Source organism: Octodon degus, unplaced genomic scaffold (genome assembly GCF_000260255.1).
Source record: "Octodon degus isolate 3935 unplaced genomic scaffold, OctDeg1.0 scaffold00051, whole genome shotgun sequence".
NCBI lineage: Eukaryota > Metazoa > Chordata > Mammalia > Rodentia > Octodontidae > Octodon > Octodon degus.
This window is the reverse complement of record NW_004524627.1, coordinates 14,038,754-14,053,751: the sequence shown is the minus strand read 5'-3', so window position 1 is coordinate 14,053,751 and position 14,998 is coordinate 14,038,754. Positions and strand designations below refer to the sequence as shown.

Here is a 14,998-nt window from a genome sequence, read left to right as displayed (position 1 = left end):
AAGAAGTAGAACAAATAATATTTTATCAGCTTCTCCCGTCACCTCCCACCCTGCTGATGAGGATTGAACATAGGCGTCCTGTATGGTAGGGAAGTGCTGTAGCCCTTAGCTATGTATCCCTAGCCCTTTCTTTGCCTGTTTCTTCCTAAAGCAAAAATTTGTGAAGTTCTATCCCTTATGAGCCTTAGTGAAAGTATGTCCACTGTATAAATTTTAATTATTATGCAATGAATTGGATGAAATAGTTGCCATGACAGTAGCATCTGGGATATTTATTTCTGTAGGCTATCTCTAGGTGTTAGGCAGATTTTGAAGCTTGTGTCTGTCCTCTGTGTCAAAGCACATATAAGGCCCATACAAATGAATTAGGTATGCACATGGAGAAAATAATACTTGTACTTCTTAGGGATAGGTCTGCCTGATTCTGAAGGCATCATATATGTCTTGACCCATCACACATATATTGTACAGATAATGGAGGTTCCGTATCTGTGTTTTTGAGGTAGGAGGAGCATGATTGTTGGTGGGATGCAAAGAGGTGCTTATGCTCTCATTAATATCCTTGCTTCGCCCTCTTGTACTTTCTTTAAATTGTGAGAATGGGACCTCTTGTTTCTTCTATTCAACAAGTACTTTGGGGACGTGAACAAGAAACAGATCCTTCTTCCCACCCTGTCCCAAAACAGGATAAATAAATAGCCATTTAAGTAAGTGATAAAAACTTAAGTAGGAAGTACCATTATGAAAGGATATCTAATTTTAGTTACTTTAGTAATCAAACTGGTTGGCCAGAACATGCAAGCTAAAGGGGAAATTTGCTCAAATTTTGGTGCAGATTAGTAACCATTACTCAAGGTGGTCTGCGTGTTACCCTCATCTAGGAACCAGTTAGATTATACGCCAAGAGACAGATGCTTAGATTCTGAATTAAAGATGTCTTTAAACTAAATTTCTTTTATCTGCTTTTACTGATTGCTGACTTCTGTACTTGCATCCTGTGGTTTAAAAAAAATTGGTAATGTATGAGAATTCTAGTTATTTTAGGTTTTATGATAGTTTTTCTATTATGAGTGAGCAAGCTAAAACATCTTAATCTTACTTGTTCTATGTTTGTTAATAGTGTCATACTTATACTGGTTGTTCCAAATAACTAAATAATTAAAATTGAAGCTGAGACTGGTTCAGTTTTAGCAAATTGACAAGCAGTTGAACAAAGAAAATTGATTATGAGAAAGTCTAAAAATATTAGTAAGTGCTTCAAAAAAAGAAAATTAGGGGGCCAGGGAGATGGCTCAGTAGAATATGCGCTTCCCTGACAAGCGCAAGGGCATGAGTTCAATCCCCGGTTCCGCCAAAAAAAAAAAAAAAAAAAAGAAAGAAAAAAATAGGACAATTTTCTAACTTTAATTTGGAACTATGTTTCCTTTTCTTCAGCTCCAACATTACTTTTAAGATACCTAGATTAAGACCCTAGTACAGGCCACTAATATCATGGTTATAGGGGAATTACTATGTTACTGAATCACACGTAATATATACAATTCTTAAATTTACCAGCTTGTCCATTTTAGATATTCTATATTTAATTATATAGTAGGGGTTATTTGGATGTATTCTGCATAGAGATGTTTCCTTTTTTTTTTTTTTTATAGAAATGTTTCCTAATAGTCAATCTTATTTCTAAAGTACAGTTTATAGTACTATCTCTTCTACTTGCTTTGTTGTAGCTAATACAGGTAAAGCTTATGGTACAATGCTCAAAAACATTCTAGCTACAATTATTTCTTATTGTTTTTACCCTTGTATTGAGAATTGGAAGGGGGAAAACAAAAGGAAAGAGAAGTATATTGATGCACCTTTCCATTAGATAAGAGCATAACTAGGTACACTGGGGAGTATAGCTCAGTGATTGAGCGGTAACGTAGCATGGGTATAGACTTGGGTTTGATTCCCCAGGATATAAAAAAGAATAACTGAGGATAAAGTATTAGACTGTGCTTTATAAAAAACAATGAGTCTATAATGTCTATACTATGTAGTAAGTGCTTTAAAATGACTCACTAGGTTGATTCGGAAATCAATTTGAAGTTTTTTTTCCTTAAACATGGTTATTTTTATAAAGTTTTTCCATTTGATAAAATTGTTCAGATATTAATAGCATAACATTTTGTGTTTTTAAAAAATTTGGGTTATGTTTTCAGTAATGGTTAGGCTGTACTTAATTTTAAGAATCAGAGGCTTAAAGCCTGTCTCTTTATCACTTGTCTGGGTATCTTCTAAAAAGCTGCTGAAGTGCTGCTGTATTTCAGATTTTATTATTTGTAAATGGGGATTTTATTTATTTATTTGTTTATTTGGTACAGGGTCTCGCTGTGCAGCTCAGACACATAGTGATCCTCCTGTCTCAGCCTCCCCAGTTCTGGGATTATAAGTGTGCGCCACCACACCTGGTTTCTGTGGCCGGCTTAGTGCAGAGCTGCCATGGAATGTGGTACCGGGAATCAAACTCAGGTCCTTGTGCTTGCTAGGCAAGCACTTAGACCCCTGAGCTATCTCCCTAGCCCATCCATGTAAATGGGATTCTAATAGTGTCTGTCTGGTTTGTTTATTTTACAGAATAAATGCTGTCTGGTTTGATTTGGCGTCTAATAATTACTTGACTATAAAAGTAGTATTGTTATTAATGGCTAATTTTTTTTTCTTGTGGTGCTGGGAATTGAACCTGGGGACTCCTCACCTGCTACATCCATAGCTTAATGACTACTTTCTTTTTTAAACTATTACTTAAATTGGAATATTCTTGTACTAAAGTTTCCTGAGATTTTTCACGAACAGCTTTTATGAACTATTTTCCTGTCAGATGACCCCATGAAATACCTTGATAACCAGTACGGTGCCTTATTTGTTTGATTTATTTTCTGTTTAACTCTAAACACATCTGTGAAACAAATACCCTTTAGGACCATCGTTCCTCCTTTAGAACTCTTTCAGTATTGGGATCATATTTCATTGTTTTGTTAATCATCTTTAGATCCCTAGAACCTAAACATGCCTAGTATTCTGTAGGTATATAAACAATTGTAAATAAGTAAATGTGTAATTTTCAAGTAATAGAATTCTTAGGATTCCTCCAAGTGTCTTAAGATTTGAGGTAAATAATTATATCTAATCTATCTTTTATTGAGTTGATCCCTTGAGTTGTATATTTTAGCTTTTTATTTTGATTTGAATTTTTTAAACTTCAGCACATGGAACAGAATGTTGCTTTTTCTTCTCAGAAGCAACACTTGTAAGTTTGGTGTGTGGCATGTTCTCTTACTACATGTATATGTTATATAGATAGAACATGACACTAAATATTGTTTTTGTTTATGTGGAAATGCTTTTCTGATTAATTTTTCATCTTTTCTCTTTCATCTAATACTGTTTTTGAGACAGGGACTCACTATGTAGTCTAGGCTCATGTTGAATTCACCATGCATCCCAAACTGGCCTTGAACTTTCTGTAATCCTCCTGCCTTTGCCTCCCAAGTGCTGGCATTATAAACATGTACCATTATTCCTGGTTTATTTATTTTTTAACTCAGCAGTATAATCACCATGTACAATCACCCAAAATAAGAAAGGATGTTATAGTATATCAAAGAAATAATGCTTTTTACTAGATGGCACTGAGCCATTTTGATAAACATTTAGAAAAAAATTAATCTTCACCCCCTTACTGTATATCAATCTTAATTCCAGATGTATTGATTTAATTATAACTGATAAAATATTAATGCTTTCAAATATAAGAGCATATTTGTGATATTTGAAGACACAAAAAGTACTAATTTTGAAAAGAAAAAATACATTATCTTATGAAAAGATAGCACTAAAATAATGAAAAAGATCACAGGGTGAGGGGAGATGTTTGCAGTACCTATATCCAAGCAAGTGATAACTATACTATATTAAGAATCCTCCAAACCAATAAGAAAAATATGGGCAACTAGAAACAAGTAGAAAAGACTAACAGATGTTTCACACAAAATAGTATATTGATATGGCCATGGCCAGTAAGTGTATGAAACGGCGATACATTTCATAGACAGGGAAATTGAAACCTTTCTGGGTGAGAAACTACTGCTACATACACATCATAAACATACCCCAAACGGTTGAAGTAGTTTTTTCCCTTTTTTGGTGCATAAATTAGGTTACTTAGTGCATTTAGCTTGAAAAAATGTCAAGCTGTACATTCATTTTATGTTCTTTTATTTGTATGTTTATCCAAAAAATATTTTGAGATCTATCAATGTTGAATCTTAGGGGAGATTTATTCATTTCACTAGTGGTATATAAACTAACCACCATCACCACCACAGTTTGTTGAGTCCTTTATTGGACTTGCGGGGTTTTTCTACAAAAATAATGCTACACACATTTTCTTTTTCTTTTTTTTTTGGCGGTGGTGCTAGGAATTGAACCCAGGACTTTGTGGATGTTAAGCACATGTTTTACCAATGACTATATGTACATCCTTTTACATTTCTTTGTACAAAAGTAGAGCTTTTCCTGTAATTGGCATGTTTTAGAATATGCTTGTCTTCCAAGTGATATTCAGTTGTTTTCCATTTCCAGATGATACTACCTTGTCTTCCAAATGGTTGTACACTAACAGGCCACTAGGACTGTTGGAATGTTGGAATGCTTTTGTTAGTCTGCATTTTTGTCACTTGGTATTGTCACTTAAATTTTTGCTGATCTTATGGGTATGAAATGTCACTTAAATTTTTGCTGATCTTATGGGTATGAAATGTCACTTAAATTTTTGCTGATCTTATGGGTATGAAATTGAGTTTTTTTGGTATTATAACTAGTTATAGGCCATCTGAGTTTCTTCTGGGTATTCTTTTGCTTTTAGGAGCTGTGTCTCCCCCCCACCCCCAACCAGGGATTGAACTCAGGCCCTTGCGCTTGCCAGGGAAGCGCTTATTCCACTGAGCCATCTCCCCGGCCCCTGAGCTGTTCATTTTTATAGTATGTTTTTCTGATGTTTCACCTTACAGCTTTTTTGATTTATGTAAAGTTTTCTTTGATTCACAAAGTTTGTATATTCTTGAAAACTTGTCTATTTTGTGATGTTTACAACTTTCAGATTTTGAATAATTCAGTCTTCCTAAGAATACTTTTTTCCATTTTTTTGTTTTTCCTGTCCCTGTTTGCCTGCCACTTACTCCTTCCTTATTTACCAGTGCATTCCTTCCACTCTCACTCCCCTTTGATGTTGAAAGACTGGTGATAAGATGGGGAGGGGGAAAAAATAAATGAATAAAAATTTGATAAAAGTTTTACATGACTGAAAGGCTATTTGTTAATGTTTAGAAATGTTCTTTGAGGCTTTATTGGCTTTTCTTTTTACTTGAAATACATTCTAGATTTAGCATTGTACAACCAAAGGCCAATTATTTTATTCAGTGTTGTCTGCATTGCAAATGCTCATTACATGGTTACTTGTGGACATGTTTCTATGTAGTGATGTTAGCCTTTGATTTTTGATGCAATTTTATGTATCCATTATTCTGCAGAGCAGCTACATAAACATTTGAAAGTTCCTTTAACCAGTACCCTTCATGCTTTGAAATTTCTATGACTTTGAGAGAATATGACAAAGCTCTTGGTAGTTATGTTTTCCAAAGTCAAAAATGATTGGCTGAGGGCTGGGGAGTTAGCTCAGTGTCATAAGCACCTGCATAAATGATGTAAATGGTACTTTTTTTTTTCATTTAACTTCTGACAAGATACATAGGAATAACAGCAAAGGGTTCGAGTTGGTTCCTGGTTGTTTACAAGTATCACAATGCCTTGAAGGTTTAAGGCTCTTTCTCACAGAACATCCTGGCCCAAATTTCTTCCTCTTGCCTCTGCCTTCTCCTTTAAGTAGAACCACTGTCAGAGGAAGAGCACATGATTCCTGTCCATGGTCATAAAATCTTGGCTGATCTTGATGAAGGAGCCTTACAGCGTATTCTTTTGGCCTGAGTCTTTGGGAAAGAAGTGCCAGCATAGCACATCTTCACTAGGAACACTCTTCCTAGAATTATTTTTTTAAGGGATTGATGTTAATAAACATGAATTTTTAAATCAGTATAGAATCATTGATATCCCAATTTTCTTTTCTTTTTTTTTTTTTTTTTTTTTTTTGTGGTGGAACCGGGGATTGAACTCGGGCTCTTGCGCTTGCCAGGGAAGTGCTTATTCCACTGAGCCATCTCCCTGGCCCTGATACCCTAATTTTCAACTTCTGTGAGATTTAGAAAGGCTGAAGAACTTAGTGTAAACTCTGGCCATTAATTTGGAAGTGATAATTTAAAAGTACATTTATATTTTTCAAAAACTTGAATATTTGTAGATGTATTTGAATATGCCAACCCTGAACATTAAAAAAAATATATAGCCAATAAGGATTTTTTCCCCAAGTAACATACTAAGATATTGTTAATAATTTGCATAACTTATTTAGATTTTACTGATTGTCTTACTGGGGATTGATCCCAGGGCCTTGAACATGCTAGGCAAGCACTGATCTACATACTCAGCCCTCCTTTTTTCTTTGTCTTTTCCTCTTTCTCCTTGCCTTTTTTCTTTTCTCCCTTTCTTCCATCATTCTTTCCAATCTTTATGTTTTGAATTTGAATCACACCATGAGAGATATGCTGTTCAGTTGCCCCATTTCAGTGATACTAAGATTATGTGTCAGCCCTCAGGTGTCTTTCTACTGAGGAAGGGAGATCACAGGTTTAAGGACAGTCAGGGAACTTAATCTGTCTCACAATAAAATGAAAAAAGATCTGGGGCTGTAGCTTAGTGATAAGAACCTCCTTGGGTTTGAGTCCCCAGTATCCCCATACACAGAAAAACGAAAGAAAGTAGGTTGTTTTGTGTGGAACCTGTTGGCTTATTATTCTAATGATTACAGATACTCATTGGAATTATTTTAAAAACCTTTTAAAAGATTCTTAAGACTCTTAGAAGATATTCTGATTTTTCTTGTCTCACAGGAATGGAGAGAAACATCTGTTTAAAAAATAAAACATGTAAATTCCCAAACCCTTCCATTTAGATATGGTAAAAATCGCTATCTTTAATATGTAGTAACAGAATCTCCTTTCATGCAAATGCTTTCAGGACATGTGTGTTGTGTAAAATGAAATATGTTTAAATTTTTTGAGAGCTGTGGATGTTTAGGGTACTATGATATAATAGAAAATAACTGACATGGAACCAGGATGTCAAATCATTTTCTCTCATAAATATATGACATACATTTAAAAATGTATACATGTACACACACATAGCATAAAGTAATGTAAGATATCTGTTATAGGATTGGTTTTAATAATTTATTTGGAAGCAGTTCACTACTTGGTGATTAGTTGAATCTAAATCTGGAACACATTATTACAGTAATAGGTTTTTTTCAGTTAGATCTTGGAGTAAAGTTTTAGAAAATTGAAACAACAGTGTCATGTATTATATTAGGTCTATCTGAATACGTACTTTTTTTTCAGATTGAGTGGAGTGATGGAAGACTCAAAGAAGTTTCATTATAAATGTCATTTTAAAGTGGTTTTTGGAAAAAATAGTGAATATAAATCTTACTGTTTTTTTCCCCTTCTCTATTATTTTTAGCTCCATTTACCTCTCAATTCTCCTTTGCCTGGAAGTGAATTGACCAAGGAACCTTTTCGTTGGGATCAGAGACTCTTTGCATTAGTGCTGCGGTTGCCTGGCACCATGTCAGTAGAATCAGAACAGTTGACAGGTGTGCCTTTAGATGACTCTGCAATAACACCAATGTGTGAAGTAACAGGCGGTAAGTTCTTGATGGCAGTAACTCAGTGACTTAAAGTAGAGTGCCTCTGAATGTGTTAAAATGTGTGTTTAAAAATTTTTTTTATTCAATATGTTAACATTAAGAACCAGTAGACACATGATTTTAAAAGTATAGTATTGATAGTCTGTGATCCTGATTTGAAAAGATGTGGTCACTGTTGGAACTCACAGTGAATGGTAGGCCGGGAGTGATGATGCCTGTATGTAATCCTAACATTCAGGAGGCTGAGGATTGTTTTGAGTTTGAAGCCAGTCTTGGCTACATATTGAGCTTAAGGCTAGCCTGGACTACACAGCGAGACCTCATCTCCAAAAGGGGGAAAAAAAAGTTTGAATATGAATGGTAATTTTTTTCCTCACCCAAATAGGGAATACTGGTATTTGAAGTTGGTAAACAAATATTCCTATCTGCAAAGATCACCAGTGATACAGAAATGTTGGAGCAATTTCTGGGAACAATGATTTGATAAATGTTTCATTATCCACTTGGTGGTATATGTCTCGTTAAGTTTTTTCCTAGAGGCAAAGGAGGTAGGTAGATGGGCTAGAGGAAATAGGTATCAAAATTTTATCCAATTTAGATATCCACTCATACATTAGATTATGTAGTCACCATGCTATGAGAATTTTAAAAGGAATCTTAAGTAGAATGTATAGTAGGCTCAGATCTTCCATACCATGAAATTAACAAACGGGTGGATTAATTTTATATAAACATACATTGAATGTCTATTGTGTGCCAAGAATTGTTTCATGCTTTTGGGCTTTAATAGTAAATAATGTGCTGCCAATAATTTCCTATCCAATATTCTTCAGTGGTAGTCTAGTGGTTTTCATGGGGAGATCCACAGTTATGTTCATAAAATCATAGTTTTCAACTTTGAACTGACCTACTTGTTAAAAATCCTGATTATTTTTTAATTTTTTTAACTTGACAGATTGCAGAGGACTTTGAGGCTATAATTTAGATATCTTCACATTGGATTTTTTCTTCTTCTTTTTTTGTGGTACCAGGGATCAAACTCAGAATTTGCGCTGCCAGGCAGGTGCTTATGCTGCTGAGCTATACACCCAGCCTCTGGAAATTTTTTTACTATCAGTTACTTTGCTTGAATTTGTAATTATGATGAAGTTATGGGACTATATGTACTATAACTTTTGTCTGCCAGGAATATTCAGAGTGTGAAATGAAGTGAGTGGTACAGTCAGAAAGGATGTGAAAAGAGCCTTGAGAATCATGTAGTAGTTGCTATCTTTGCCTTTGGGCAGTAATGTACTAAAGTTATTTTGTTTATTCTTTGAAAGGAACATCTCCAGAGGAGAAGATTCCGAAGTCACCCTTGGTAATATCTTTTATTGACCCAGAAATCTTAGTCAAGAAATTAGGATGTTTTCCCTAAACATACTTCTGGATCCTTCCCGATGTAGTAGTTTATTTGGCCTTTTTTTCTGCTCTTGTAAGCAATAATGGGAAGCTACGCAAATGCCACTCACCTTTTCATATATCTGAATAATGTCTTTTCTTTCTTTTTAATGTGAAAGAAAGAATGTTCAATGCACCAAGTTTTGGAGGTAAAGCACCAGAAAAAAAAGAAGAAAAAAGCTAATAGCTGTTGGTATTATGTTATACATATATGTAATCACTACTAACAATTCCCATACATATTCTTCAGTGTAGTGTTAGGAGGTATGGGTAGATATGTTATTTTTTTCCTTTATAGAATAATTTATGTTCATGAAAGAATAATTGGAAAGAAATTCATCAGTATGTTGCATTTTTATGTGTGCTATCTTTTTAAAAACTGCACAACAATCATTGTAAGCCTTGTTCCTTTTTGTTAACCAAGTAATTGGGTGTCTATTGTATGCCAAATAACTACTGTGGATGCTGGGAATAGGCAGAAGGCTTGTATCTTTGGATTAGGTGAGAGATAATAATCATTAAATTAATAAATATTTTAGGGAGTGCTGCCTACTATGAATAGGAAAAAATTATGGTTATTGAGCAAAGTATAATTGGTGGCTGAAAACGAGTATTTTTAGGTAAGTTTCCATCTGAGGAAGAAATGTTTGAACATATTTAAGGCCAATATGACTTGAGCTTACACGGAGAGGAGTACTAAATAATGAGTTCAGAGAGGTAGACCAGTGCCAAACATTGACTAGCCTTTTAGACTATAATAAATTAAAATTTTTCTATTATGGGAAGCCATTGGAGAGCTTTTTAAGTTTTTAATTTTTATTTATTTTCTGGAGAGCTTTTTTAAAAGCTAAAGAGGGACAGTCTCATTTCTGTTTCTGAAAGGTTACTTTGACTTTTAGATGAGTTTATAGAGTAGCAAGAATAAAAGCATGGAGAGTAGTAACAGATGATATAGTACTTCGGTTTAAAGGGCTAGATTTGGCTATGGTAAGGAGAACCAAGGGTAGGGCAATGAGGAAAGAAGAAATTAAGAGTGATTACCAGGTAATTCACGTGGTGAATCAGTATAAATGAACTGAAATGTTACAAACTCAAGTGAGTATACAGTGGAGAGCAAGTTTGAGGAAGGTACAGGGATAACAGCAAATTTTAAAATATCCAGTAGACATGTTGGAAATGTCAAAGACAAAGGGATTTTATAAAAAGTATTTGTAGGTTTTTCTAGATTAAATACATTTAATTTTCTTATACCCTGAGGACTGTTCCCTAACTTAGAAATGTTCTTTTGCTCCTCTTTATTTTACTAAAATGTTTGTATTGACTTCACATTTACTATATTCAGTTTGACCTTTTTTTTTTTTTTGGTCTGGACTCTGCATAACCAAAAGTGAGCCAACTTCTTGACCTAAAGGTGTGTGCTAATACATTTTTTTCACAATTGTTGTTCGTGAATCCCTAAACTTTATGCTTTAGCACAAAGTATCATATAATTTTAAGGGATGATTTTTTTGTATGAAACATGGCTTAGTAATTTTCTTTTATATTAAGCTCATAACTGAGTTGAATTCTGGGGTATACACACTGCAGTTATTTGGGAGGGTTGACACTAGAGAAGCTTTATCTCAACAACATAGAAAGACTCTTGTCTCCAAAAAAAAAAAAAAAAAAAATCAAAAGTGTCACTTAATTTTTTTTAATTTATGGTAAGACATAGGGGAATAGAGAATTACCACAGTTGAGATTTTTTTGTTTTTTAATGACATATGGGAAACACATTTTAATTTTGTGGTGTAATTTTGTAGTCTTCTAAATGTTTTGTGTACGAAAATGGTCTGACTTTTTCTGTAGTTTTATGTATATGCTTAAATTTACTTAGAAGAAATTAAATTCACTACCTCAAATAATCATGACTGTAGCTATTTTAAATATTAATACCAAATTGATGTGTACTTTCCAGATACAAATACAGAGTTTCTAATGCCAATCATAATACCTTAGTTTGAATTTTGGCTGAATCACTATACTATTAATGTAGATAAATTGGGTGACCTTTCTGTGCCTTGGTTTTCTCATTTATCAAAAAGAGAAAATAGCCCAAACTTGTTGCTAGGATTAAATAAATTAATAAAATTATTAGAATAGTGTCATTCATATAGGTAATATGTATTTTTAAAGATTATAATCATTATTATATACAGGTAAGTCATTTGTGGTATTACAGTTTTTCTAAGTAAAGCTAACTTTTAGGATTTGAATTACTTTTGCCTAATGTTCTCTTTTCTGAATAACCTTTACATACCACATTATGTATAACTTGATATGGGTAATTTGATATGTCAAATATAATGTATAGCTGGTGTTCTGAAACAGTTGTTTGAATTTGTGTAAGAGAACTTCCTACTGGGCTTGTACATGACATTGCAAGATGTTTGATGTTTGCTATTTTGTTTGTCTTTCTTTGAGCATGCTGGGATCAAATCCAGGGCCTTTTACATAAAGCACTCTGCCATTGAGCACATCCCCATCCCTAATATTTTTTGAATTGCTAGAATTTAATAATTTTGAACTTAAAATGTTACAGATTAATATATACTAAAGTGTATTAAGACAGGTAATTCTAAAGTACATATAAGCCAAACAAAGTTCAGAAAAGTTCATGCTACCATCTATGTTGTCAACTGTGAGCAGACAAGTCATTGTTAATACTTTGTGCTTCTTAGTGTAAGTCTTTAGGGATAATATTTTGTTAGATAGGAGTAAGATTTCAGGGGAATTGCAAGTGCTAGATAATTGTGTATTGAGGATAAATTACCTAGGTAAACAGATGAAAATACTGCTTTAAAGATAGAACATATGATTTTGTTTTCCCATCCTATCTCATTTGTATCGAGTTCTATGTTTCATTTACCTCTAATAGGAAGAAATGTTTACATATGCTCATTAAAATGTGATTGTTGATAAGTTGATTGGAAATAATGATTTTTGTTCATCCTTCTAAAGATTATGAAATAAATCAACCTTTACTATTGAATTTCTTTTAATTAATGTCAGAAACCCCACCATAGTTCTTGCTGATGGTAGCAGTTCTTACAACTAACTAGTTTATTTTTTTTTTGTCTCAGGCCGCTCATACTCTGTGTGTTCTTCAAGAATGCTTAATCAGTGTCTGGAGTCCTTGGTGCAGAAAGTACAAAGCGGGGTGGTAATAAACTTTGAAAAAGCAGGACCAGATCCTGCTCCTGTAGAAGGTATTATTGTGTTTTTCTTGTAGATAATCTAAGCTTGCTTTATCACTTACTGAACTAGAACTAAAAAATAACTCTAAATTGTCTCTAAAATTGACAAAGCCAAATTATCAGTATAACAAAAACTATTGTTAGTAAACAAGGGAAAATTAAGTAGGAAAATCAGGGTGAACTAATGCTGATTTGCTATTGTTACCTTTTTATATGAATGACTATTCATACCCTAAATTTTAATTAGAGCCAAACACCTTTTCACACATTTATGGATAAACAAATTCATGTTTCCTTGTCAGTATTCTACATTGCCTCTGTCTAGTGTATTTGTTTTTCCCACGTCCCTTTATTCTGAGTTCAACTCTAGTGGTTTTAACTTTCCTGAATACACACCCTAGCTTTTGTACTTCGGAAGAAATTAGAAAGTCATTAGAGATGCTTCACAGAGGTGATCCACTAGAGAGGGACAAAAGTCATAGATAACAGAATGAATGGTTATGTTCAGAAGGTATTAGGGGGAAGGATGATATGATTAAATTGTATCATTTTGTCTGGTATAAAAAGTCTTAGGGTGTATTTGTTTTTAAATAATGAATGGTTAGGCATTGGTAATGTTTACTGAATTGTTGAAGTTACTATTTTGTTACAGTTCTTTTTAGGTTAAAGGGAGACACATTGAATATATATATATATATATATATATATATATATATTTGCATTCTAAGTGCTTTATTTTGATGCTAGGTTTTATTTAAAATGATTTTGAATAAATAAGAGTATGTCAGGAGTTTTTCCTGTGTGTCTAACACTGTTTTTGACACAGGATACAATTGGGAAGATACAGAGGACAAGCAGATTTGTTGCTTGCCCTACTGTCTGAGAGTGGGGAACATTTACCAAAAGGTATATTTACCTAGTGGTATGTTTTATATGTTCTCATTGGGCAAACAAAAGATGTTGTGGGGCTGTTTCTATTGGTGAATTGATAGATGAAATTTATACTTAATATCTAGAGATTTACAAGCTAATCTAAATGTTAAGCAGTGATAATATTTAGCAATTTAAGTAAAAGGAAAATACAGAAGTTAAATGCTGTATTAAGACTTTCATTAAGTTAAGGACTAATGGATATAATTTAACTTTATTTCCTCCCATGCTGTCTACTTTCTTTGAATTTCTTTGCTGTAGATGGACAGCCAGATATATCAAGGCCTTTTGGATCTCAGCCTTGGCATAGCTGTCACAAACTCATATATGTCAGACCAAATCCTAAAACCGGGGTTCCTATAGGTCATTGGCCTGTTCCAGAATCTTTTTGGCCAGATCAGAATTCTCCAACACTAGTAAGTACAACAGAGACAGTGTCTACGTAATAGTGTAACCATTTAGCTGCCTTTCATGTTAGTTGTTAAGTATTACTATCAGTTAAAGGTGTGGTTCATTTTCAGGAATTATACAGATTTCAAAGTGCTACGATAAGCTGTTTACTTTAGTGTACTGTATTTGTCATTGTGAACCATAGAGAAAAATCACCTTGCATTTAGAATCTAATAATATTCTTAATTTTTATTGACATATGGATGTATAAACACAAGTGTAGTAAGAATTTTTGAACTCTAAACGTAATGTATCGTTAAGATTTGTCTTTGGGACACAATTTGAAATGCAAATGAAGGTTTAGAAAATAATTTGATGGTTTGCCTACAATCTTTCAAGTCTTAGTTTTAGAGAGTCATGTGGACCTGTGTGGTTTTAGTTATATTCAAGGGTTATATTATGAAGGTTTAAATTAGAAAAGATTTTCTGGTCTGGTTTATATGGATTATTTTTAGAAACAGTGAGGCTTATCGAATGATCATTCATTATATAATTCTTTAAATACTGGGGTAAATTTATATACATTAACTTCTGTGCTGTTTTGTTAGTGTACTGTTTTTTCAGGGTTCACCCCCCCACCTTAGTAGCTGAGAACAACACCAAGGGGCTGTTGGGGAGAGGAAGGAATATGACTTTCTTTGATATAGTACTCGTAGAAAATGAATTATATTTCAAAAATCATTAAGCAGATTTTAATAGTGTCATGCAGCTATCATTTATGAATTAAACCAAATTGACTTTGAAACCTTTTATATTTAAACTTCTACCAGCTTTTCAAAAATATTTATTTTGAGGGCTGGGGAGATCACTGGAAGGTCTAAGTACCTGCCTGCCAAGCACACTGTCCCGAGTTCCATCCCCAGTACTGCATGCTGTGCTGGCCCTGGAACTGGGCATGAAGACACATGCCTATAATCCCTGTACTGGGGAGGCTGAGACAAAAGGATAACTGTGGGTCTGAACTGCATAATGAGACCCTGTATCCAAAAAAACCTTGGGGTCCTGGGGAGACAGCTCAGTGGAATAAGTACTTCTCTGGCAAGCACAAGGTCCTGAGTTTGATCTCTGGTACCTTAAAAAA

General features: G+C 33.8%; 1 protein-coding gene across 3 annotated transcripts in view; it reads left to right on the top strand.

Moving 5' to 3' along the window:
• Ints6 (integrator complex subunit 6) overlaps positions 1-14,998 on the top strand; it is an 89,044-nt gene that overhangs the window by 44,499 nt on the left and 29,547 nt on the right. For all 3 annotated transcript variants that reach the window (XM_004633102.3, XM_023717213.1, XM_012515149.2), the window contains 3 exons: positions 7,675-7,858; positions 12,424-12,549; positions 13,729-13,883. In XM_004633102.3, coding sequence (XP_004633159.1) covers positions 7,675-7,858; positions 12,424-12,549; positions 13,729-13,883 — 465 coding nt within the window. The remainder of the gene's footprint in view (positions 1-7,674; positions 7,859-12,423; positions 12,550-13,728; positions 13,884-14,998) is intronic.